The 27,407-nt window shown below is 43.0% G+C and overlaps 1 protein-coding gene across 1 annotated transcript in view; it reads right to left on the reverse strand.

The window, feature by feature from the left end:
* Positions 1-1,777: 1,777 nt before the first annotated feature.
* Positions 1,778-27,407, reverse strand: part of LOC124553306 — a 50,793-nt gene continuing 25,163 nt past the window's right edge. The window contains exons 3-5 of the mRNA XM_047127185.1: positions 25,687-25,862; positions 17,308-17,513; positions 1,778-3,321 (exon numbers count right to left, since the gene is read on the reverse strand). Of these exons, the coding sequence (XP_046983141.1) occupies positions 1,844-3,321; positions 17,308-17,513; positions 25,687-25,862 (1,860 nt within the window). The 3' untranslated portion in view covers positions 1,778-1,843. The remainder of the gene's footprint in view (positions 3,322-17,307; positions 17,514-25,686; positions 25,863-27,407) is intronic.

Consider the following 27,407-nt stretch of genomic DNA (forward strand, 5'->3'; position numbering starts at 1 on the left):
CCTCGTGCTGGGTTAGGTTTAGGCCTCCTTGTCCGTCTACTTGGCGATATAGATGTGGATCCGTGTTCGCCAAAGAACGTCGTAGGAACTTTTTACAAACTGTTGTTATTCTTCCACAGTTCTGTTTTTATAAATGCCTCTTTAAGTAATGTACTTCCCTGTTTAACAGTAGTACACGGAACACTGATTTTTAGCATCTGCTACAGTGCCCTTACAAACCTCTAGCTTAACAAATCACAATATTGTCTCACAAACGCAATAAGTATAATCTCATACAATTCTGTCGTTCCACACTTTGTTTTTACTTCAAGACCCATTTCACACTCACAGTTATTTATTAATTTTTTTACTACACCTGTTTAAGTCACTCTAAGCAATCGAACCACTAATAAGCTCAAAAAAACCATTTTCACATTCATCCACATACTACTTCAGCCATTGGCCTCCTCTTTTGATTATATAGAGATATGAATGTCTTTCGTCATGGTACTTACATTATAAATCATATAGAAGTACAAGTTTCACACATATAGAAAATTTCCTTGTCTCAGACAACATATGTTAATTAACACTATACATATATGACATTATATTCAAATATGCATCATTGCCACAGTAGATGGCACTGCTGAATGAGAATTCCTCTGACCACATGCTGTGTGCTTCTCGTATATAACAGGCTGTGTGCTTCACACAGTGTATCGAAACCAGCTATTTCTATTGCGAGCAAGCTGAGATGGTGTTTGTGTACGGCCAAGCAGATGGAAACGGTCGAGAGGCAGCACAGCTTTACCAAAACAAGTACCCTCACACAAGGCAAGCACATTACTCAACATTTCAAGCCATTTTTGAAAGTTTGTGCGAACATGTATCGTTTCAGGTAGACGAACGTGGAGTGTGGTTAGGGACTGTGCATACACCAGATCTGGAGGGCCATGTTCTACAGGATACTGAGACAAACCATAGCACAAGCTCCAGTCAAGCAGCCCGTCATTCAGATAGAGGCTGGCATGTGAGAATAGTGGGCCATTTTCCTCGATATTTGGCACGGATTCGTCTCAATATTCGGTGGAACCCATCCAGTCCTCCAGATCTGGTGTACCCACAGTCCGCCGCCTCATAGCATGTACATCTGTCTGAAAGGAGTCACGATCACACAAATGCCCAAAAATGACTTGAAATGTTGTGTGACGTGGTTCTTGTCTGTGACAGCACTTGCTTAGGTATAGCTGTGGTGCCTCTCGACCGTTTCAATCTTTTTGACCGTGCATCTCTGCTTGTTCCCGACATGACTACCGGACCATATGCTGCCACAGCACGTTGCGTCAATCACACATCCTGCTATATACAAAGCACCCAGGGCATGTGGTTAGAGAACTTTAATTTCCCAGCTCCAGCTACCGTGCTAACGGTTCATTTCTGGGCACATGTTCATAGGAACCTTTTTCCTACATTTCCCATTAGGAAACCGTCCCTGCAGTTTGTTGGTTTTATTAATGTCCAAAACCAACAAACTGCAGCGACAGATTCCTGATGCCGAATGGGGAACAAAAGGTCCTATGAACATGTGTGTAGTGGAATTACTTGTTTGGCAAAGCTGTGTGAATATATATATATTCCAAACAAGTAATCTCAGTGCATTAAAGCACATAGGCAGAGGCTGCCATTTACATGTAAGCATACAGTTATAAATGAAACAGACATTAGGAAATAGAAGTACTGCCTGTACAATATCACATGTAATTACATTTAATGTTGTCATATCAGGTAGATTACATTTTTCTTCCAGGCTTTAATGCAGTATACTGTCAAGACAGTTACTGCAGAAAAATACTGAAGGAGGCTACAGAGAGGATTCTACAACCAGAGACTGTTCATTGTTTCTCCTGGCCAGATTCCTCTCAGCTGCTGAACACAGCTCTACACCTGCAGGGATGCCAGTTGGGTTAAACCACGCCAGTACTCTGCTTTTCAGGACGGGGAGTGTCGTTTCGTTACAGACGAAACAGATGAACAGCACTGGTCCTTGCACCATTGTAGCTAGATGTACGTAATAGACAAACTGCGCTATCCCTTGAGCCTGGTGGAATCCAATTCTAATTACAATACCTATTCCACTTAAGATCACGGCCTTAACTGACATAAAAAGACATTCCTTCTTTGAGGCAAATTTATTGTTACTAACAATTTTGAGTTGCCGCATGGAATACCGAGCACATAGATACATGTATCCAACCACTCCAAGGCAAACCAAATTGAAAGCCACTGACAGTGAAATACCGACAAGGACTACTATACGACTGTGGATCAGGTAATATTTACTAATCTTTTCCAAAGCAACAGCTGCTGCACATACTATACTCCACGGTATTAACACATACAGCACTTGACGACGGAATAATTTGCTTACTTCAGCAGGTAGTAGGTGGCTAGGAAGCCTCAGATGGCGAACACAAGCATACATCTGGTAGCAGAATGAGTTCAGCCAGATACAGCTGAGAAGTGTGAGGGCGCTGTCTATCAGCACTGCTGTAGGTAAGTCAGGGACCCCTGCCATACGATACACGACCTCAGAACACAGGATCTGGATTATGCACGTGATCTGAAAGGACAAGAATATCTTTCCAGGCAAGTTACGTAACTGAGGAAGGTACATGTATACTAGAGCAGTCGAAAAGCGGAAAATAATATTTACTAGTATAAATGAGATTTCTAAAGGCTTTAAGCTCTCGATTTTGAAATCCTTGTATTTCAAGGTGGCGTTGTTTAAACTGTTTTTGTAGTTCAGTGTTTTTTCTGTTAGCTTTTGATACAGTATGGTGCCAGAACCAACGCTCGGTAGAAGTGGGTAATAAAAGGTCGTACAATCGTCGTAAGGCTTAACGGAGGAGAAATTGCGACACTTCAACAACAGAATAGCTCTGGAAACAGAGCAGATGGCATCTGTAGCGTTCGATTCCACACATGATTGATCGTCAGGACTATCGAAATAGCAGCGAGCATCATGCATGGACCGCATCATACTGAAGGGGACATCCTGACAAATGCCGAGCGAGTTGACTGCCATCCAGGCCAGAAGGCAGAGGTTGACATTCACCCTCTGTGTGTAGGCCAGGTAGCTGGTCACGGGCATGTGGGGCGACCTCTGCACCATGTCATCCCACAGCTGCACGCGGCACTGCTGGCGCTGCTTAAGGGCATCCACTGGCAGGTCTTCCAGCGGACACGTGGGGTGGTCCAGGGCGTTTGCCAACAGCTGCACGCAGTCAGTGTCCACGGAGAGTGTAACGTTGCTTCTGTCCTCTAGCTGCCACTCCTCATCTGCAAAAAAAAAAAAAAGTGACAGCAAGTAGGCGAGTCTAGAACCGCGCGACCGCTACAGTCGCAGGTTCGAATCCTGCCTCGGTCATGAATGTGTGTGATGTCTTTAGGTTAGTTAGGCTTACGCAGTTCTAGGGGACTGATGACCACAGAAGTTATGTCCCATTGTGATCAGAGCCATTGAGCAGTTGTAAAATTTGCTGATTTGAAGAGCGCAGTCGCCCTCCATTCCTGGCGGTGGCGCCACTGTGGCAGTCACAGCTTTGGTGTTCCCCTCTGGTGGGAAAGGGGAAAGGTTGCCTGTTCACGTGCATTTAAGGGGCGCTATGAGCTCTGTAGCGGACAGGCGATCATCATAGGCTGCACCACTCGCTCCTTCTGCCTCCATGATTTCTACCTCACCATTTATGGCCATCCTATCCACCTTACCCTCAAATACCTTGGCCTCACACTCAACCACCACCTAACCTGGACTCCCCATCTCCTTAGCATCCAAAACAAAGCTCACAATGGCATCCACCTCCTGAAACTCCTGTCCGGCCGGATGAGGGGTCTGCATCCTTCCACCATCCTTCACACTTCCAAATCCTTGATCCGCCCCATCCTCTGTTATGCCAGCGTAGCTTGGATTTCCACCCCTCCCCGGTTCTATAAAGCCCTCCAAATCTCTGAACGTCATGCGCTCCGCCTCGCCTTCCGCATCCGCCTTCAGTCCCCCACACGCATCCTCTACGACGTCGTCCCCTTCCCCCACCTTCTCCTTTTCCTTGAACACATCCGCGCACTATATATTGTCCACCACCTTGATCCCCCTCATCCCCTGGTGTCTCCCTTACTCTCCACCCCCAACCAGTTGCCACGCCTTTACCATTGCATCCCACCCTCTCTCCATCTCCACATCCTCCACTCCTTTCCCAACTTCCACTGTCTACCCCTCCTGGATGATGAGCTTCGCCCTGACATCTACCCTTCCTACCAACTCTAGCCCCATCTTCCTGCCTCCTCCTCAGGGCTCCCTCTCCTCCCCCTCCCTCCTCCTGAGCGGCTTCCCCTTCCTACTCCCCCTCCATCTCTTGTGCCTCCTTTCAATGTCTCTGTGCTGCCCTGTCTTCCCTCTTTATCTCCTGCCCCACATGTCTCCTGCCTCTTTGTGTACCCACTGATGCCCCTCCTGTCTTCATCCCGCCACTTCCCCTGCTGCCCCGTGCTCTCCCCTCATTCTCCATCCTTTCTGCCCTTTCCCTTGGCAGGTCCCGCCTGGCAGTTTTATTCTTCATCGTGTGCTTCAAGTGGGTTTCAAGTGTGTTGTTCCAGAGTGTTTTTACTACTGTGGCCGACTTATCGTGTGCATGTCCATTCAGTGTTTTCTCTGAGTTTTGAAGACTCGCCAACTGCGTTTTTTAACTTTCTGGTGCCTTTTAACTGTCCTCCATGAACGCCTCCATGTTAGTCTATTTTTTACCTCCATTTTCTCCCATTATTCTGTTTTAAGTTCCCCTTTCTCGCCTTATATATGTAACATTTTATTCTTATTTTAAGTTGTTATGTCATTTGGCTGAAGAGCGGCGGATTGTGCCGCAGACTGCCCTCCCCTGCCCATATGGGGCAAGGGAATGAAATCACAATAAAGAAAAAAAACTCAGTACCGCAGAGTTGGTCAGTCGAGGCGAGTCTAGTCAGTTGGTCAGCCGGCTCAGTGTGGGGCAGTCAGTGCCTGTCTGTCGCCCGGAGTGCTAGTATATGTTAGGCTGCCAGTCTGCTCAAGTTGGCTCAGGCAATGGGCATTGGCGGTTGGATCGATCGGTTGGTCAGTCGCGCACTGAGACACAAGATGACTTGTCCGTCTTGAGCGTCGGCGCATGTGAGGTCGCCTCGTGTGTCCAGTGGCCGCGCCGTATAGCGAGGCATAGCGGCTTCGCGGTCGACACGAGAGCAACAGGAGTCAACCCACGACATCGGTCTGGCTGGGGCGAGCTGCGACGCCGTGAGACGGGAGATCGGCGCGCCTTCCTGCATCTGTTGAAGCGGCTGGCAGCGGACGGTTAGGAAGAGCGATTTTGGGGTGCTGCACCAGGTCTTCACCAGAAATCGCAGTTATTAGAAGCTGAATGATTAGTGATATGTTGTTTCACTTACTTGTTAAATTCTATTTGTTTTGTTGGTCAGTCTCTCAACCCCAGCTTGCTCGTTTGTTTCTCGTCTGCATTTGTTAGGCAGTTAGTGTCGGTCTGTCTGTCTGTCGGTTTGCCATACGTTATTAGCTGCCTCTGTCATGTTTGTCGGATTCCGAATTCCTGAAATATGTTTTTATCTTGCCTATCATCTTGCGAGGCAGTATACGTGTAATCTAGAGCATGTTGCACACTTTATGTAAGTCTGAATTTCATGGGTTTTATTTAAATAGTCTTTTTTATAAAGTTGCCACCCTTCCACCGTAAGAGCCCTTTTAAAAACAAATTGCACTTTTGCTGGAAAATAATTTTTTAGTGTGAATGTTTGTACCATTTCCATCCCTCTTACGGGGTGCATACTTAATGTGTTTGTGTGAGTTTTTAAAATTTTTAGTTTAAAGTAATCTGGGGTGTTGCAGATGTGCACCACTGTAGTTTTTCAGAGGTCAAATTATTTGTCAGCTGACGACCTCAAGCAAAAGGAATAATTTGAACAAAATATTATTTTTAAACAATTGAGACAATCAGACCAAATAAAAGAAGGGAGTCATCAAAACACAGTGCTCCAAGTATCGACCTGAGAAAAGTCCCTACAGCTGCATAAGTGGTGAGACAGGCAGCCAAGAGTTATGCTCACATAACAGGATGGCAACTCAAACTACGGACAGTATAAACGCCGATCAATCCTCTTACCAAATCCACCTAATGTGTGACAATCAGTACAATGATGGAATAATTTAAGCAAGAGTGAACTGACAGACAGCACCACGTCTTCAGAATCCGGTGTTTAAAACACAGAAAGGCAGGAGGAAGCACTATAACCAAGGTAGCCAAAAGAAGCCACAGTCCACACCGCAATTAAGGAGGCTGTCGAACAGCACATCATGCCGTACAGCGTCGGAAAGACGAGGAAAAGTACACTGCCGCAAAAATATGCCAACATCCAGGGCAGGTAACTGGGGCGTTAGCGGCCACTAGGCAGTAAATTACCGCTGCTTGCACTTCACCAAATAATAACACAAAATTGAAAAACTAATAACAGGCAGTGGAAGATGGCTAATAGATTCTGCCAACTCGACACGCCCCACTTATTGCTGTCCGTCTCAGGGGATCCCTTCAAGCAGCAAAGGACAAACAAACGGCATGATCACAACATATTGGAGGTTTAACTACTGGATTAATGTTCATTCAACTCATTGTACTGGGTCCGGTGGACAACGAGGTTGTGGCCCTCGCGACTACAGCCCTTCAATCCGGCAATGCCTGCGTGCCACCAGTGGTACTGGCATGTTCTCGCGCTGCCAGGCCCCTCTGCAGCTTCCAACCCAGCTGAACTCCGACACACGATACCCAGAAATACTTGAGATCGCTCCAAAGATTGTAGCACAATACTCGCTATCGATAAACGCCGCTGCTGTCACTCATGGACAGACAAAGCGAGAGCAAACGTAGTATCGTCAGTGAATGCACTAAAAAAATGTGAAGTCACATTCCGAATACACAACGACAACCAGTGAATGGCACAAACGCGAGCCAGAGCACAGCTCTACACACTATTAAATATATAAACAAGTCAAATAAACATATATCAAAGGAATAGAAACCAAAGGTAGGCCAGTAACCTAATGTCTCTGTGCTTTCTAAAGCACAGTAAATATTTAACCAAATTCTCCATGAATAATGTATATCGAATATAAACAAAGACATAGACGAATAAATATATTTATAAGCATGGTGCTACCGTTTTTTCGTCTAACTGTGGAGTACTTATGGCCTGACACAGTTAATAGTAATTGGCCTCTTTGACTTATAACTCATGTACTATTCAAGTTACATGTCTACAATTCATACCAATTTAGGTTTGCACTCAAATACCGATCCGCTGGATACGTATTTTTACATCTAGGTACGTCAATATAGAACATACTGTTTTGACACAACAAGAAAGAGGATGCAGGCTGAATTCTCGTCTTTCTGATATTTCACTTTTGTCCCTGAACCTAGTGATCCCATCACGCAGATTTCAGAGTGATGGATGAGATTTGTCACCAGTTTGTTTCGCTAGCGCGAGAATGTCGAGGAAGGTGGTTTGCACTCATAGCTTTCTAAAGATACATCGATCGACAAAAGTGGATAAACCGTTTAGATTTTGGAAATTCGTTGTTGATTGTGACTTGTATAATTTCCAGTCAGATACTAAATTTTAAACTAACAAAGATATTGAAAATCTGATTACACCATCAGAATCGTCGTGCAAATAATGGTAATATACATGTTTCTTTTCAAGATATCATGATTCATCTGGGTATTATTAATTTCTACAACAGCTGTGAAATGTCTGCGGTTATGGTTTCGCAAAGTCCACCATCTTTGGCACTGCGGGCATACACATCTCCTTCATCGACACAAAGTACAGTCCTCACCACAGTGTCAACATGGAATTCCCAGCCACGCTGTCGGCCTGGACCACCTGCTGGGGCTACCCCTCTTGCCCCGGCTAACGTAGGGCACTACGCGGCCGCCGATGAGCCGTGGCAAACCAAGAGGCGCCCTCACAGCCACGCCAACTACGAACTTACACAATTTTCAGGTCGCCACAGCTCGCCTGTTACCTCACAGAGTAATATAATAAGATGCACGTACAGTCCAGAAAGGGTGTATGTATTACAAGGTGTTGGAGTGGGCTGGGAAGTAGGATTGACAAGTTGATGTGGGAAGAGGGAAGTGTTTGGAAAGTATTATGGTGGTCAGGACGCTGGAAGTGGGAACGTCTGTATACTGAAGAGATATAGACGCTAAGATTATAGCTGATTGGATGATAAGTGACACCATACTAGAATGGAACCAGAAGAAACAGCCAGCTGAAGTTTCATTGAAATACGATAAGCAAGGAAAGACGGTGGGTGTGATATGATGGTATAGGCCCAGCAGAAGCCCAGGTGTGCAGAGAATGGGGGAGAAAGTTTAAGGAACTTCAGAAGAGAGGGCAATCTAATCAGCTGGTAGAGATTGCATGTGAGAGGGGGAAGATGATACACAGTGCAAGGTGTAAGGAATGGTAAAATTTTGGGAGTTCTGACATCCGAGCTATATTGGTGGAAGTAAGGCTGAGACAGTCAATGGTTTTGGAAAAACGAAGGAAGAAACAAGATTAGGGGTTAACATCCTGTTGCTGACAGAACCATTAGAGACAGAGCATAAGCTATAACTGGGAAGAATGGGGAAGCAGGAAGGCGGCGTCCATCCAAAACGACCATCGTATCATTGACCTTAATCTTTTTAGGGACAACACAAACTAAATTTTGATCGAAAATCGAGTTTGGAACCAACAGCTTACCACAACATTGCCTCGTTCAGTGGGTCTTTCCAAGTGCGGAGGATGGTTGAATGATGGAATCCTCGCATATGTCCAGTGTGCTGTTTTCTTGAGTCTGTTGCAGGCTGGGGATGCGTGATTAGTCCAAGATATGAGAAAGAATGTGAGAGTCCTCTGCCTATGTACCAGAGAGAACTGGAGGAGCAGGTCTGCAGCCTAAGTGCAAACCCTTATCTTCCTCCATGTAATTGGGCACTGTACTTGCATTGTGAGAGAACTGTGACTCTAGTTTACCCGTTGAGTGGACGTGTCTGTAATGGACGCGTTAATAGCTTAAGGTCCACATCGGACAGACATGTTGTTGTGTCATGCTTTGAATACATCTGCATGAAACAGTCAATGAACAGAATGCATTATTGTTCTAAAGGCAGTACACTTATCTTGAGCTCCTTGTGGTTGTGACTATGTGAGCATATGTGGTATTAATTGGGGTTCAAACAAATTGAGCTGCTGAAAACACTTAGCAGCTCTGCAGATAATGAACACTGAACGTTTACTGCAGCTGTGACAAGTACGTGTCTATTGGTGGCCCTCGACAGTCTGTACCCACATTCCCAGTCCTGGCTTGACTGAGTGACGTTACACCGACACTGCCTTCTGAAAGCAGAAGTGCAACTTCGTCGCTTGTCTTCACTCGTCATGGAACTGTTGATACCCTCGTAGACAGAACAGAACTCAGGCTGTGGTGGTCGACTGACGATGACGTAGGCGATTATCGTCGAGACTACATGTGTCACCTTCAACAGTGTCATAGGCCCACATGCCATGATACACCAAGGAGAGGTAAATTAATGAAGAACACTGACGCAAGGCCTGGTGATGAGAAACTTTATACTTCCATCCCCAGTCTCATTACTGGGTAAATAATACTTTACTTTACTATACATGTTGCAAGGGTCTTATCGACCATACGCCTGCTCTATGAGCCTCTTCCACTTCTGACTGTCCAATGTGCTGTTTGTCCAGTTGCTGTTGGTGTTCACCCTAGTTGTGTCCTCCTGAATGTTATCCTGCCATATGATTCTGGGTCTCCCTCTTCCTCTCGTTCCATCTATTGTTCTGCTGAATGCCATTCTAGGTAGTCTATTCTCTGTCATTCTTGCTGTATGGCCTGCCCAATTCAACCCTCCTGAGCACTTCAACGATGTTACAATGTTTGTACAGCCCTGGTAAATAATGGCAATGGATATTTCTTCCGCCACCTGGACTCGAACCAGCTTACCTTCGAAACGAGTACCACCACATAGGCGTGTTTATGTGTGGTATGGTGGAAGTTAAGGTTCTTAACTCAACTGATTTTGAGGTATCAGAGGCTACTGCAACAGGTGATGTCATTAAGGTAGGTCCAGAGGGAACATAAGGATGCTTGGAAGGCTGGCTGGGGATAAAGAGGATGACATCGTCTGCATCATGGGTCTGACAGAGCAGCTGGAAGGTGCAGTTAAGCCTTGCAGAGGTTAAAGGGACGCATTACTTTAGGCAGATGAAGATACGCTGTTGAGTAAGATTTATAGTGGTGTGTCACACAAGGAGCTATACACTAAACACAATTCATTGGGACAATTGCCTCTGGCAGTTTCCTCCCACAGATCCGAATGGGGAATTGGTCTGGAATATTTCGCCAGTTGAGGTGCCATCATAGCACTTTTCAGTTAAAGGGCACAGGTCCTGTGTATACACATCAGTGGCTCCCATTACCTTCTGCATTCTCATGCCTTTGAGCATTGCTGACTTCAGGCCTTTAGGAGCAGGAGAAAAGAGTGCCCCGAAACATTGTCCACTCCTCCACCATCTCTGATGATTTTTATTCCAAATTTAAGCAGTAGCGAGGTTCTAACTCGGGTCCCAGAACGTTTTGATTAGTAATTCAAAGATGTTACCTCTAAATCATAGGTGAACCCTTGACTTGACTAGAGCTAGTAGAAAATAAGAGTTTTTTCTAAGATGTTGAATGTAATTAAGTCATGAGCAGCGTCTATTCTGAATTTCCTGGAATGTGTTGTTTCAGTGTCTTGTGTTGTAAATGCTATATTTAATTCGTTTTGTGGCGTTATGGACAGGTATTTTAAACTGGGGGCAAGAGATGTGGTAGTCTTATTTGTGTGATATCGTATGTACCGAATTGTCGAGCAGTCATTAGTTACATTGTTGTGGAGAACAGTGGTTCTAAACAGGATGTCTTTCATGTTAGAGATGCGACACAAGAAACTGTTGGGATGATGATGGTGAGGTGTACTGGATGGTGTGGAAAATTGTTATTCTGAATTCGATATCTTTGATGATAGGGATGCAATGTGTGGAGTTGTTGGGATGGGGATGATACGTTTGGTGTAGTGCCTGTACTTTGCATTTATTAGATCATGCAACCTGAGGCTGTGTGGATGATGCAGTTGTGTAAGGATTGTAGACTGTAATATCAGAAACTGTATCCGCCTTGATGCAAAACTACTTGTTATTCGTTTATTTCTTTATTATCCCAAACTAGTTCCAGCGGCAAATATCATCATCATCAGTGGGGTTTTCAAATCTAAAACATATAGAAAATAGGATGGTTATACAAACACAGTAAAACATTATTATGTTTTTACTATTCGTCTTTTGAAATATAGCTTTCTATGGATATTTTCATACTACCTTATTTATTGTATGTTACAGGATGTTTTAAGCAATTATTGGAGTTGTTTGTGACATGTTTTCTGTGCTCTTTTATTCTTTTTTTTCTGTTAAACGCACAACAAGATGTTTTCATCATGGCGGACTCAATTTCTGATATTACTGTTTTCCTATGCAAACACGGACCAAAGTGGCAGAGTTCCAAGATAAAATCAAGGATTGTACGTTTGGGCACAATTAGCATGGGTGGTTTTACGAAATTCCAGCATGCTGCAGTAACTTGGGTCACCAATTTCTGTTAATCAGTGATCGAAAAACCAGACCAATTTGCAAATTTTTACTTTTTCCTTTCTATGAGTCATCTGTATGTGCTGGAAATCTTTATTGCACATTTTTGACATCTTTTGGAAATGACATTTTCGCCTATGCTGTGACGATGTGAAAATGTGTCTTGCCCCGAAACTACTCATTGAAAGAACAAAAAGTAAGAATTTTCAACTTGGATTGGTTTTTTGTTCTACTTATGGGTGTCTTTTTTGTTTTTGTAATTGGGATAGGTTAGATGGTTCTTCTATACTGGACCAGATAGTTGTCACACTGGAAGTATTTTTGACATCTGTAGGCTTCTGTTTGTGATTTAATTGATTCTACACAATAGCAGTGATAGCACATCAAGGCTCTGTTATTGATGTGACGGTATATTGTGGGCGAGGATTCGGTGCAATTATGAGAATTGTTGTGCATAAGGATGGTTTTGGGTATTTGGATGCTGTGATGAGAATTTAATTCCTGCCTACATCTTCCACTGTCTGTCATGTTCACCAACCTGGTTGACAGCAGTGAAAATGAATGGAGTCGAAGAGAATGGGGTTGAGTGTTACTGAAGGGGACTGAAACAAGCATTGGCTCTAACGTGACACATAAGGATGTTTTGCGGGAGAATCCTTTGGATATCAGGGTTTGTGCAAATTGTAAAGAACAAATCATTCCTAAGAAATAGCTATTAGGTGTTACGACTTGCTATTACGTTTTCAGACTAGGCCCCCATGACTTAGGCCTAATGAGTATAGTGGGCCGGCGTGTGTGGCCGAGCGGTTCTAGGCGCTTCAGTCTGGAACCCCACGACCGCTACGGTCGCAGGTTCGAATCCTGCCTCGGACATGGGTGTGTGTGATGTCCTTAGGTTAGTTAGGTTTAAGTAGTTCTAAGTTCTAGGGGACTGATGACCTCAGACCCATACTGCTCAGAACCATTTGAACCACTTGAATTTAGGGGATGGGTGGGAATAAACAAAATAGCAAGTCATTGGAGAGGGATTTCGAGAAGAAGTGGGTGTGGAATGTGTGTACTTGAAATTACGAGACATTTCTCTTTTTTTGTAGTGTGGGAGGTTTATGAAGGATGAGGCTTTTGCTAGTTTTTGTGGCTGGGCTGTGATGTGAGGTAGTTCATGGGAGAATTTGTGGGAGAGAATGACGATCAGATGTGTTGCCAGAAGTAAGCATTTTTGTCAGTATCCAAAGGTTTAGTCCCCTCATAATTCCACAGTATTCAAAATATCTTTGTATCTGTGTATTAACTAAACTAACAATTAGTAAACAAAAATGATGGGTGATGAAAGTGAATATACTTATACTTTACCGAGCGAGGTGGCGCAGTGGTTAGCACACTGGACTAGGATTCGGGAGGACGACGGTGTTCCGTGATTTCCCTAAATCGTTCCAGGCTAATGCTGTCATGGTTCCTTTTAAAGGGCACGGCCGACTATCTTCCCCGTCCTTTCTTAATCCGATGAGACCGATGAGTTCGCTCTTTGGTCTCTTACTCCGGACAACTCATCCCAACCCCTAGACAAACTTGAGGCATGACATAACCGTGTAACGATCGCATCATCATGTTTCATGTGTAAGCTGAAGTAAATAACGCAGCTAAGGACTCAACCAGCACACCCTGAAGGGAGTGGACTCACCTAGTGAGTTCATGGAACAGTAATTAAGATAAATGTTGATGATGTTAGGACAGCAACCAGCCACAAATTTACTTTCAGGTCCTTTATTCAAAGGCTACCGTTACCGGTTTCGAATCGTTGTGATTCATCCTCAGACGGTTTACATGCTTTCTTTATGACATGTGGTGTGTTTTTTACGGATTAATTGTCGTGAAACGTCGGTTTCGAGTGTTTGTTTTCATAAAATTCGTCCAGCACATGTAAATGCATTCCCACTGCGTTCTTGTTGTTGCACACGTAAATTGTTCTCACTGAACACTTAAGATTTTTCACCTAGATGATTTCTACCACGCACCACATGTTTTGATACATACAAAGAAACACTTAAGATTTTTCACTGAGATGATTTCTACCACGCACCACATGTTTTGATACATACAAAGAGCTTTTACATCTGCTGGACGAATTTTATGAAAACAAACACTCGAAACCGACATTTCACGACAATTAATCTGTAAAAAACACACCACATGTCATAAAGAAAGCATGTAAACCGTCTGAGGATGAATCACAACGAGTCGAAACCGGTAACGGTAGCCTTTGAATAAAGGAACTGAAAGTAAATTTGTGGCTGGTTGCTGTCCAAACACCATCAACATTTGTCTTCAAACAACATCCACGGTCTCCATCATGTCATCATATAACAAAATTGCAGTAATTAAGATGGTTAGTAACTATGTATGCAGCAAGCATCATTCCTGGGACGGCTGTCTTCTGCACTTTGTGAGTGGTGAGTGCTTACAACACAGAAATGCAAATGTCGGCTATGACTTTGCTCTTTCAGAACTGCTGGAATCAGTAACGAATGTCCAAAGGAGTTACTACGCAAGCAAAAGGAAGCATGACAGGCAGTGAGACAGTATAATAATTAATCTTTCTGCACCGAAGGAAAAAAATGGAAAAAAGAAGACCACGATCGCCATGCAGTCACGCCGTAGTATTGAGCATTGAGACCCGGTCTGTTGAACAAAGAGTCAGGCCAGAATGTTTACGAAGTGGAGGTGTTGTCGCCAGTCGCTCTTAAGACTCCAATTGCATTTTCGTTCGATTGTCGCTCTCATCAGTCGTTTAAACCCTATTCGAGGGAAACTTCCTGCAGCATCGCAAGACGACGACGATGACCGACTGAGGGCTGGACCAAGTGTTCCTGAATTCAGGAACCTAGCAGTGCGAATTCGCAGTCCACACTTCGAGGCTGAGGTGTCGCGGTTCAGTGAGTGCTCCAGTTTTGGACAGCCGTACAATCTTCATAGACATGTGTAGTGTGAGCGTTAAGCCACCTGCCTAGGTGAATGTGGTATGCAGATATAGATTGCAGCTATTACGTAATGTGCACAAGTGTAACTAAAGCTTACTCCTCAGGCTACAACAAGATATGAATTCGTATTAGGTTCACTGTTTAACTATAGTGTTCAGAACTAATTATGGCCACGCGGGATTAGCCGAGCGGTCTGGGGCGCTGTAGCCATGGACTGTGCGGATGGTCCCGGGGGAGGTTCGAGTCCTCCCTCGGGCATGGGTGTGTGTGTTTGTCCTTAGGATAATTTAGTGTATAAGCTTAGGGACTGGAGAAAGCAGCTACGTCCCATATGATTTCACACACATTTGAACATTTTTTGAACAACTAATTATGCATGTTTATAACATTTGCTATGACAGAGTGTTCCATTAATGCTGTAGTAATAATACCACAGATATGACAGTTTCGGCATGTAATGCTAAATACGTACTTAAACACAGTTAGAGTCAGATTCAGCAACAACTGGAATCAGTTGTAACCCCTGTCGACCATCTGAGTTTCTTAAATAGTCGGTTTACTACCAATTAAACCCCCGCAAGTTCGATTGCCTGAATCGGCCGAGAGTCACACTGGGGGACACAATTAATTTTCCCATGGAGAGAGCAAAAGTTCGCTGTCTTCCCGTCCTCTCATTTAAATGGAGTTACTCCCTACCGAGAAAGAGGCTATCACGCAGCTACAAAGAGAGAAATGAACGGTTACAACTCCTTTCAAATGTGATTCACGATAGATAGATGGAACGATAGTAAGAGATAAAGTCCAGCAACGAGAATAAAATAGTAAATCAAAAGAATTGTTTAGCAGAAAAGTGCTATTGTTGAAAATAAAGAGTTTCCTCAGTCCTACTACAGCTCACAGTGTTAACATTCGTAGAATTAACATTAACAATCTATCTCGTCCAGTTAACTATTCAGTTACAAATCTAAGTATCATTCGTGACAGAAAATAAGTAAATAAGAACTGTATCATACCAGGCATAAATTTAGGACACTACACCAGTTACAGTATTGACAATAAATTAATTTATGTGTTGCCATTTTGTAACAGAAACCAATCGCCGTTTTTAAAACAAGCCTTATACTGGATCTGAAAAAAATTCCATGTACAGAAGTTTAGAGTGTGTAGGGAAGGTAAAAATGCAACGCCAGTGTCGCAGCCCCACTAATGTTCAGAGACGGTGTTCAACCTGCTGTGCAATGAATACCACTGGCAGACACTCCAGGCGTGCTGGTTGCCTGTTAGGCTGAGGCTGCAACCACTGTTGTTGTTGTTGTGGTCTTCACTCCTGAGACTGTTTTGATGCAACTCTCCATGCTACTCTATCCTGTGCAACCTTCTTCGTCTCCCAGTACCTAGTGCAGCCTACATCCTTCTGAATCTCCTTAGTGTGTTCATCTCTTGGTCTTCCTCTACGATTTCTACCCTTCACGCTGCCCTTCAGTACTAAATTGGTGATCCCTTGATGCCTCAGAACATCTCCTACCAACCGATCCCTTCTTCTAGTCCAGTTGTGCCACAAACTCCTCTTCTCCCCAATTCTATTCAAAACCTCCTCATCCGTTATGTGATCTACCCATCTAATCTTCAGCATTCTTCTGTAGCACCACATTTCGAAAGCTTCTATTCTCTTTTTGTCCAAGCTATTTATCGCCCACGTTTCACTTCCATACATGGCTACACTCCATACAAATACTTTCACAAACGGCTTCTTAACTCTTAAATCTATACTCGATGTTAACAAATTTCTCTTCTTCAGAAACGATTTCCTTGCCATTGCCAGTCTACATTTTATATCCTCTCTACCTTGACCATCATCAGTTATTTTGCTCCCCAAATAGCTTAACTCCTTTACTACTTTAAGTGTCTCATTTCCTAATCTAATTCCGTGAGCACCACCCGACTTAATTCGACTACATTCCATTATCCTCGTTTTGCTTTTGTTGATGTTCATTATATCCTCCTTTCAAGACTCAGTCCATTCCGTTCAACTGCTCTTCCAAGTCCTTTACTGCGTCTGACAGAATTAGAAAAGCACTATTTGTCAAAAATCCACTTGTTTCGAGTGTGTTATACAATCATTTGCATCCACCTAAGACTTTAGTAATATCTCTAAAACATCACATAGTTTCTGAACATCACTAGCGTCGGAACTTTCACGGACCACGAGCATGAAGAGGGTGCACCTGTGACATATGTGACACATAAAATTTGTTTTGTTTTAATCTTCTCTAAACACTCCAAAATTTTGTGTACGTAGTCTTTTTTACTCCTAGTATTATGTGAGACAATAAGACATCGAAATGAAGTTGTTAGCTTGTAGCAGGTCCACATGGAGAGTTGCCAACCAGTCCAAAAACTAAATTTGGAAAGAGCACCAGTGATTACCTTGCGTGGCATGCAAAACCGCGTAAGATGCAAAACTAAATATTCAGAATGGTATTTGAACCTCATTCCTCAAATAATTGGGCAGTGGGCAGCGCATAACCATGAAGTGGCCGGGTCCCGCCATCAGACTTACCTACAGTCTTGAAATCATCTTTGTACAGTGTATCGCTGTACGCAGCTGCAGCGTACCAGTAGCCACGATAGAAGGCGTACAGTGTGTCAGCGAGACTCAGCATGTTTGACGCCTCTGGCTGCCGATCCCTGCACACCGCACTGAAGTCGTGAAAGGAGAGGTTCCACGGCTGATAGCCCAGTAGACGTTCACTCAACAGCGGCCGCCTGTAACACACAAGCCGCGAGGTTAAAAGTTAAAAACCACACGTGTACAGGGTTTGCGAGAATGTAAAAGTGTCCAGAATGGATTTCCACTCACCAGTGGATCGGAAACTGCCTGGCAGATCAAAACTGTGTGCCTGATTGGGAGTCATACCTCGAAAGTTTACATTCTTTAAGGGGATACGGAATCGGATTTCGGGTTAAAAAATCGATTTTCGTTCTATTGACGTATTATATTCCATCAAATTTTCTCTTTAAAATGTCTTATCATACAAAGCTCTACTGGTATTATAACTATTTTATTTTGATAGATTTATGAATCGGGTATTGCGCTTTAGTTATACACGTCTCTCATGGCTGACCATAAACTTGTTGGCAGTACATTTATGTGACATGAATTCAAATATCCCGCTTTCCAGCGACTCCCTGTACTCTATTTGTGCGAAAATGTTTCCCTCTGGTTTCCTCAAGTTACTCTTTGTTTGTATACAGTGTGCTACGGTATATGAAAGTAGTTGTTGTCGAATTATTTTATATTTAGTGCTTCATTTTTCGCAGTGAAAATGTCTAGTGCTAGAGCAAAAGTGTTTAAAAAGCTTGTGAACTGGCAAAATAAATGAAATGATGATTCATTACCAAAGCGAAGCAGTTGTTCATCATCACTGTTGGAAAATGTCAGTCCACATACTACTGATTTGCCGAACGAACTTACTCCAAATGAAAACAGCACTTCCCGTAAAAAACTAAGAGATCTGGAAGAGAAATATACTTTACTTGATATAGGAAAAGAAGTTTTTGAACTCATTGACACGAGTATATTGTACGAAGCTCTTGAAAACAGTGTGTGCTGCAAAAAATGAGCCGACCGGAGTAGCCGTGCGGTTCTAGGCGCTTCAGTCTGGAACCGCGTGACCGCTACGGTCGCAGGTTCGAATCCTGCCTCGGGCATGGATGTTTGTGATGTCCTTAGGTTAGTTAGGTTTAATTAGTTCTAAGTTCTAGACAACTGATGACCTCTGAAGTAAAATCGCATAGTGCTCAGAGCCATTTGAACCATTTGCAAAAAATGTCAAGGAAACCTTTCTTTGAATGTAGAATCCAATGTTGGCCTCGTTGCCGAGTTTAATATGCAGTGTTTGTAAGTACAGCTGTAGGTTTCCAAGTTCTGTTTCAGTAACTGTAAATAATGGACACAAGAAAACTGAACTTTATAATGTAAATATTAAGTTAGTTTATGGACTACGAGTAATTGGTAATGGCAAAGCAGTTTGATGCTTTCAACTATGTACTATGATCTGCAATTGAAGATGTAGCACAGAAGTCAATGCAGGTAGCTGTGGAAGAAGCAGTGAAAGAAAATGATGGCAGTCGTGACCTCACAGTAGCTTTAGATGGCACATGGCAAAAAATTGGTCACATCTCCAACAATGGTGTTGTAACAGCAACTAGTGTTGACACAGGCAAGGTTATTGATGTTGCAATAATGTCTAAATACTGTAGATGCATAGACAGGCTGAAAAATGAACATAGTAATGACTGTGTTGCCAATTATTATGGTAGTAGTAGTGGCATGGAGGTTGCTGAGGTGAGAAAAAATTTTTGTCGGTCTTCAGAGTGGTATAATGTTCGCTACGTCAAGCATCTGGGAGGTGGTGATTGCAAAACATTCAAAGAAGTTTTGGAAAGCAAACCATATGGGAACAGTGTAAATACAAGCAAACTTGAGTGTATAGGACATGTGCAGAAGAGAATGGGTGCCAGGCTGACAATGTTAGAATCAGTTACAAAAGGGAAAAAACTAGATGATGGGAAAACCTTGCATGGCAAAGGAAGATTGACTGATTCCATAATAGATCACATTCAGATTTTCTATGGCTTTATAGTCAGGCAAAATACAGGCAGTCTTGAAGAAATGAGGAAATCTATATAGGCTTTGTATTTCCACACTGCATCCACAGAAGAGCATCCAGAACATGGTTTGTGTTGCAAGGGTGAAAAGAGTTGGTGTAAATACAATAGGGGACTAACAACTGGAGAGAAATACGTTCACCACCACGGTCTACCATTATCCACCATGGAAGAAATAAAGCCCTTTTTCAGAGATCTGGTTGACAAAAGTTTTCTGATGAAATGTCTTCATGGTAAAACGCAGAATTCCAGCGAGTGCTTGAATAATGTGATATGGCATCGTCTCCCCAAAACAGTTTTTGTCGGAATTAATACACTACATTTTGGTGTGTATGATGCTGTGGGAACCCTCAGTCTTGGTAATATAACTAAATACCAGCCCCTCAAAAATTGGGTTTGCATGTTGGTTCCTGCACAATACGGGCTATGTTGACTTTAGATCAGCACAAAGGCATGCTGACAATATAATCAAGACGTTAGTGAAAAAAACAAGTGAGGTGCAGAGGGGTGTCAAAAGAAGACTTGAAGATGATTATGAAGACTATGTATGGGTATTGACTATGGATCAGGAATTTTTTAATCTTCTTTCTCCATTTCACGTAATTTTGCTTTTTACTTCGTCTAGAAACATTATCTGAGGTACTGGTGAATCCAGAAGTGTGGAATTTTTATGACTTGGTCACATTGGTTTCTTTTACACACTTAAACAACGATTTTTTTAATTTGTTCATTTACAAAAGCCTTAGGGGCGATAGTCTAATAAAAAGTGATGGAAATAATTTATTTCAAAATAAATGTAAAATATTTCTGTAAGAAAATAATTTGACAATAAACTGTTGTTTCTGTATTATTATAACATATCAATGGACATACAGTAAAAATTTTATCTCTCTGTCTCCAGTAGTGTGTGAGAAAATGTTCCCTATAGTAGGCATATTTTAACATAGCGGGGAAGGCGATTCCGTATCCCCTTGTTAAAAGTTAGAAACCAGCCATGTACAGTGTGTGGCGAGAATGTAAAAGTATCCAGAATGGATTTCCACTCAGCAGTGGATCGGAAACTGCCTGGCAGACCAAAACTGTTTGCCTGACTATGAGTCAAACCTCAAACGTTTACATTCTTTAAAGGAAGCACAGAGACACTGCATACAAACCCAAAGCCATTGATATTTCAGTATTTTAGCACATCGAGGTTTCATCTCCAGATTTCAGAGCACTTGTGTGAGATACTGATTTTAACTATTTCTTGCAGATCATTCCGTCCGTTCTGAGCTGCTTTTAACTGGTTTCAGATGTAAATCAGACACATGAAACAGCAGAACTGTAGCGCCTGCCGCGGAATACGTCTTTTCTTTAAATAATAATTTCTAATGCATTGCAAGAGATTTAACATGTGATATTAGTGTTAAGGATATGAATCACTTGTTCTACATCTACATATACATCGACATGGATACTCTGCAAATCACATTTAAGTGCCTGGCAGAGGGTTCGTCGAACCACCTTCACAATTCTCTATTATTTCAATCTCGTATAGCGCGCGGAAAGAACGAGCACCTATATCTTTCCTAACGATCTCTGATATCCCTTATTTTATCGTGGTGGTCGCTCCTCCCTATATAGGTCGGTGTCAACAAAATATTTTCGCATTCGGAGGAGAAAGCTGGTGATTGGAATTTAGTGAGAAGATTCCGTCGCCTCAAAAAACGCCTTTCTTTTAATGATTTCGAGCCCAAAACCTGTATCATTTCTGTGACACACTCTGCCAAATTTCGCGATAATACAAAACGTGCTGCCTTTCTTTGAACTTTTTCGATGTACTCCGTCAGTTCTATCTGGTAAGTATCCCACACTGCGCAGCAGTATTCTAAAAGAGGACGGACAAGCGTATTGTAGGCAGTCTCCTTAGTACGTATGTCACATTTCCTATGTGTCCTGCCAATAAAATGCAGCCTTTGGTTAGCCTTCCCCACAACATTTTCTGTGTGTTCTTTCCAATTTAAGTTGTTCGTAATTGTAATACCTAGGTATTTAGTTGAATTTACGGCTTTTAGATTACACTGATTTATCGTGTAACTGAAGTTTAACGAGTTCCTTTTAGCACTCCTGTGGATGACCTCACACTTTTCATTATTTAGGGTCAACTGCCACTTTTCGGACCATTCGGATATCTTTTCTAAATCGTTTTGCAGTTTGTTTTGATGTTCTGCTGACTTAATTAGTAGATAAATTCGTCATAGCTGAAGGTAAGTTCTCCGGAGTTTTGTTGACTAAACTGTACACATAATAAAACTGAGACGTGAAATACAATACGCACTTATTAACTTCTCATCGTTGCGGTTCACAGTGATGCAGAGTATTTCGAAACGATCATGTCACCCAGTACAGAGCTTAGCACTTGTTTGATGTTACTGTATTTCCACAGTGAAAACTCGTATTTTAGAGACTGACTTGTTCACATATGGGAGGATTCTGAAGTCTTTCATGAGCTGAAGCAAAATCTTCCTCAATACCACTTGGAAATGCCCCAAAAGCCGAAACTGCAATGGGAAATTTTTACAGTTAATGGCGAATATGATGCCCTTAAAAAAATAGACATCGAGACAGCCAGTCACGAACCGAAAACCGCCTTCACAGCTTTACCTCCGCCAGTACCTCGTCTCCTGCATTCCAGCCGACACAGAAGATCCCCCGCACGCCTGTCGGGACCAGAACTGCCGGGAGAAAGGATACTGGAGTGACGAGTGGCCTCGGGAATTGCTTCCTGGATGAATTCTCACTCTGCAGTGCAGAACGCACTCACCTGAAACGTCGGGGATCCGATACACAGTTCTGCCAGGGAGTTTCGTGTCTGCATGAACTGGTATGACATCTGCGATAATTCTGCGTATTCTAATATTACGAAATTACCTGCATTGTAAACTACCTATAAATATGAACTGTAAATGTTAAAGAATAAATTGCACTGTAAAATTAGTTAAAAGAACAAACTGTATTGCAAAATTAGTTAAAAATATCATTGTTAAATGTTGAAGAACCAAAGAAAACTTGCACTATATAGCAATAAAAATGAAAAAAAATGCTTAAAAATACTATTCTTAAAACCTATGGCTGCAAAGGGCAAATAGCAAGCCCTCAAACAGCCCGCTCTGCCTCCTCAGAGCACAGAATGAAAAAAAAAAGTTTTCTCTGGCACATCTTTAGTCAAGGTACGACGGTAGTACCTGCTGTATACTTCGCGCATGGATCTTTTCACAGACGCACGAATCTCCACTAATCTTTGCACGTCGTCATTAGCGCGTCCTCTCTTTAACCGAGAACGCAACAGCCTTGGCTTCTTCAGTATATCCGAATTTCGTTATTAAACCACGGTCAGTCTTTCCCACCATTAATCCACTTGGTAGGCACATAATTTTCCGGAGCACGATTTCAAGTCTGTTTAAACTTTGCCCGTAATTCTGGAACTAAATGACTTAAGTTTATTGTCTAAGTGAGATGCTAGCAAGTGTTTATCCCCTCCTTCTAGGAGAAACACTCTCCTAGACTTCTTGAGTGATATATTGACCTTAGTAAAGAGTGTCGCTATGATAACATCACGATCACTAATCCCCAGCCGGCCGCTGTGGACGAGAGGTTCTAGGCACTTCAGTCTGGATCTACGCGACCGCTACGGTCGCAGGTTCGAATCTTGCCTCAGGCATGGATGTGTGTGATGTCCTTAGGTTAGTTAGGTTTAAGTAGTAAGGGACTGATGACCTCAGATGTTAAGTCCCATAGTGCTCTGAGCCATTTGAACCATTTGAACTAATCCCCATCTCTATACTGACGCCATCGATAAGGACCTGCTTGTTTGTAGCTACAAGGCCTAAGATACTTCCACTACATGCTCACTGCAGACGTATGTGCTCACCACAGTTTTCGGAAAACGTGTTCAAAAATACTTCGCAAGACTATCTGTACCACCTGCAATGAATCCATACCGTTCCGTTCTATACCTGGTAAGTTTAAGTCGCCACCAACTAGTGTCGCATGATCTGGGTATTTATGCACAGCTAACTATGAACCTTCTTTGAATGACTCTATATATGTCTCAGCGAGTCAGGTGGTCGGCAAAAACATCCAGCAACTAACATGGTTCCAGCCAGACCTGTTATGCGCGACCAGATAACGTCACTACCATCCACAAATTCAACCTCAGTAGAGACAATACTTTTTTGTCAGCTGCAATGAATCTTCCCCTCCTACGGCTTCTAATCTGTATTTCCGATAAAGATTGCAAGACTCGCTAAAAATCTCAGAGTTTTTTACTTCGGGTTTTAGACAGCTCTCAGTTCCAAGAATAATTTTAGGCTGAGAACTTCTCTGGAGGTCGGTAAATTCGGGAACGTTGTTACCAATACTTCGACAATTTACTGATAAAATTTTTCCAGCCCATGTGTCTTTACTTTGGAAGCGGTCTGATTTCCCTATAGGTGTACCAACTGTCGAGTGTTCATGAGAGGTACCTCAGACTACTGCATAGCCTAAAGTCCCCCATGTGCACTCCACAAGTACTCTGCTACCTGCGTCGCAGCTTCCTTTGTGTAGTGCACGCCTGTCTTACAACCTACTCATCTCCACTTTTTAATTCACCTTCCCCACAACTCCTACCTTCATGCCTACTGCCTGACATATTATAGACAGTTTTGTCCCTTCGCGCCATGTGCATGTGTCCATATACAGTGAACCAGCAACCCACGCACAGCGCTGATGACAGATGTGGAGGAGCGAACCAAAAATCGCCGCACAATAACCTATGTGGAGTAACAATACTGTTCCTCAAAAACAGCACCAGTCGGCTACAAATCATGTTCAGTCGTCCTGCTGACTATGTATTTTACCACTCTAACAGTTACCTGCACTACTGCCTGTCTCTGTTCAAATGGCTCTGAGCGCTATGGGACTCAACATCTGAGGTCATCAGTCCCCTAGAACTTACAACTACTTAAACCTAACTAACCTAAGGACATCACACACATCCATGCCCGAGGCAGCATTCGAACCTGCGACCGTAGCAGTCTCATGGTTCCAGACTGAAGAGCCTAGAACCGCACGGCCACACCGGTCGGCGCCTGTCTCTTTCTGACCCATCCCACAGCACATAATTTCCATGCTCACACTGGCCATTGCCTCTCCATACCTGTACATCCACATCAGTTCCCATGATGAACTTAACTACGGATGTCGGTTGAACACCTTCGTTTCAGACGACCTAGTCCACTTCCCAAACACACCCATCCCAAACTGACTCATCTGCCAGCCTCTTCAGATATAGCTGCAGAAGTCTTTCATCCAGTTGATAGCAATCACGACTCAGTTTAATTGTACATCGTAATCCATGTTTTGCTATCCCGCAATAAGCCACCAAAAATAATGCAAGAACACAGCCACAAGACCTGTGACGCCCACTGGCAGCTTACCTGTACCTACATTAGAAGCCACTTGTCACCTTCCGTACTACCAACATACCTCCTACACTACTCCCTTCTACAGCCCCATATGTCAACCACTTGAGAGACAATTCCGCTTCCCTTTCACTCGCAACTGACATTATTTACGCTCTATACCATGTACTGATTTAAACACGTCAACCACAGGGCAAAATATAAGAACCACGTATAAGAACCATGGCTGTCCGCTTCGTCCCCTCTGCTGACATCTCTCCACCTTCCCTCATCGCTGCTTAGATTTTTCCTCCGACTATTGAGATGAACATGACTTGTGGCCTCTTTTCCTCGCCGACTGGACGCCAATACATGGTCTACAGTAGCTTCTACACGGTATTAGCGTAATTTCTCTTGGCGACGACTTGTTTTTTGTCCCACATAATGTTAAGACACGCTCTGTTTCCATGTCAGGTTTCACATCACAAATTATGAAAACTTCGGAAGTACCTGCAACCATCAATACTTTCTCTAGTCAAAGCAGTAAAACCGTTCATTGTGCTGGTGTTCTCCGCTCGCCTGCTGCGTATTACGTGGCACATTTTGTGACAAAATACGAACCGAAGGACCGAAGGCTAAATGGAATCAAAAATCTTTGTAATTGACGAGTTTCTGTAACCAACTCCTTCACTTCTGTCTATAAGTCCTAGTTCTTTATTCCACCCAGAATTAAATGATCCCAGCAGTTTCTATAACAGTAATGAATACTTCCATGCACAAAAAAAATTAAGTAAACAGTAACAGGTCATGGTGAGATCGACAAACATTTGAGTGTACACTGGTACCTCAATATCAAGTGCCCGGGCCTGTCCTTATCTTCTTCCATCTTGTAGTGCTCTATCTGTTTGCTGGCGTATTGCGTGTCGTGTAGCAATCCGGTTAATTTCATGTGCAGCATGTCTTTCATACGCTCCACGCCCTTAATCCAACCGTGGAGTTGCTGATCACTCGTGTGGTTATCCTAAGACACAAAGAAAATCGATCAAATTACTTACATAATATTGACAAGAACAGCCTGTCTTAATTTACAGTTACATGTATCAATATTACATAACACTAAAGTTACTGCCAGCGCATGAGTGAAGTGGATTCAGTTGTGTACAGGCATTAAAACACTAATGCACAGCAGATGCACGGTGGGCTTTTATTAAATACACACATTTCTCAAACTATGGCATCAGATAAGAGACTTACAGATATTTCTTGATGGTTGACATTAGAAACGCCTGAATCAATGAATGTATACTCTCGTGACGACGTGTCCGGCTGAAATGTTCTGCGGCTGCCACCAGCGTCGAGTTACAACGTGTGGAGCCACATGGCCTGTATGGCACTATGAGGAAATTCTATTAAAACTTTTGAACGATTTTCGAAAATAGAATGGTCAGATCGTTGACTACTCCGTCAAAATCTCACTCGTTAGCAATGCTGTGAGGAACCTGAACACATGTTGCGACCGTTTACAAACACATTGATAGACATCAGCCACTCCATATCAGAAAAATTATTTGAATCAGTTGTGAACACATGAAATGTCAGTTTGACTCAAAATTTTGTAGCGTTGCTCCATTGCCTGGCTGCTCGCTTTTGTCGAAAATTTCCGTTTGTTGCTCGTCATCTAACACTATGTGGTCTATATCTGAACAAGTCTCGAATATTGCAGATTTAAAGGAATGTAGCACACGGTTTATTGCCCTTACGAGTTTCAGAGTGGAAAAATGAGCCTGTCCAAGTTGGTTGGTTTGTGGGATTAAAGGGACCAGACTGCTACGATCATCGGTCCCCCTGTCCCAGTTGTTCTAGCTGATGTTAACAGAGAAACCAACTTACAGAAGATGTCTCGAAATAACTGCGGTTGATGAAAGAGAATACTGTTGAATGATTAGGGTTCCATGTCTCAATCAGTAAAAATGGAACCCCCATAAAATAACTTAGTTGTCCGTCTGTCGATCTGACTCTTCAGTATCCTTCTTGCTAGAGCGGGTATACGTATCAAGTACTGATTCATGTCATGTATTAATGTCTATGGTCCCTTTGAGCTATCAAAATTTTAAGCTTATATGTCACTCCAATCAAAAGATACGGCCATTTATGTCACACACATTGATACTCGAAAACTGACTCGTCAAACCCTAAAAGGTAATTTCCGTTGGTCTAGAATCAGGAAATTTGGTAGGAAGCAATGTTTTACAGTACAAGTGAAGTCTGAGCAGTTGTATCGAAGTGTATAAATTATCCGACGTGTGTACAGGTTATGGTTCAAATGACTCTGAGCACTATGGGATTTAACATCTGTGGTCATCAGTCCCTTAGAACTGAGAACTACTTAAACCTAACTAACCTAAGGACATCACACACATCAATGCCCGAGGGAGCATTCGAACCTGAGACCGTAGCGGTCACGCGGTTCCAGACTGAAGCGCCTAGAACCGCACGGCCACACCGGCCGGCGTATACAGGTCAATTAGGAAATTCGAAGTCGACGATTCTCCATGTTGAGGAGAAG

The sequence above is a fragment of the Schistocerca americana genome, chromosome 11 (assembly GCF_021461395.2).
Source record: "Schistocerca americana isolate TAMUIC-IGC-003095 chromosome 11, iqSchAmer2.1, whole genome shotgun sequence".
Taxonomy (NCBI): Eukaryota; Metazoa; Arthropoda; class Insecta; order Orthoptera; family Acrididae; genus Schistocerca; species Schistocerca americana.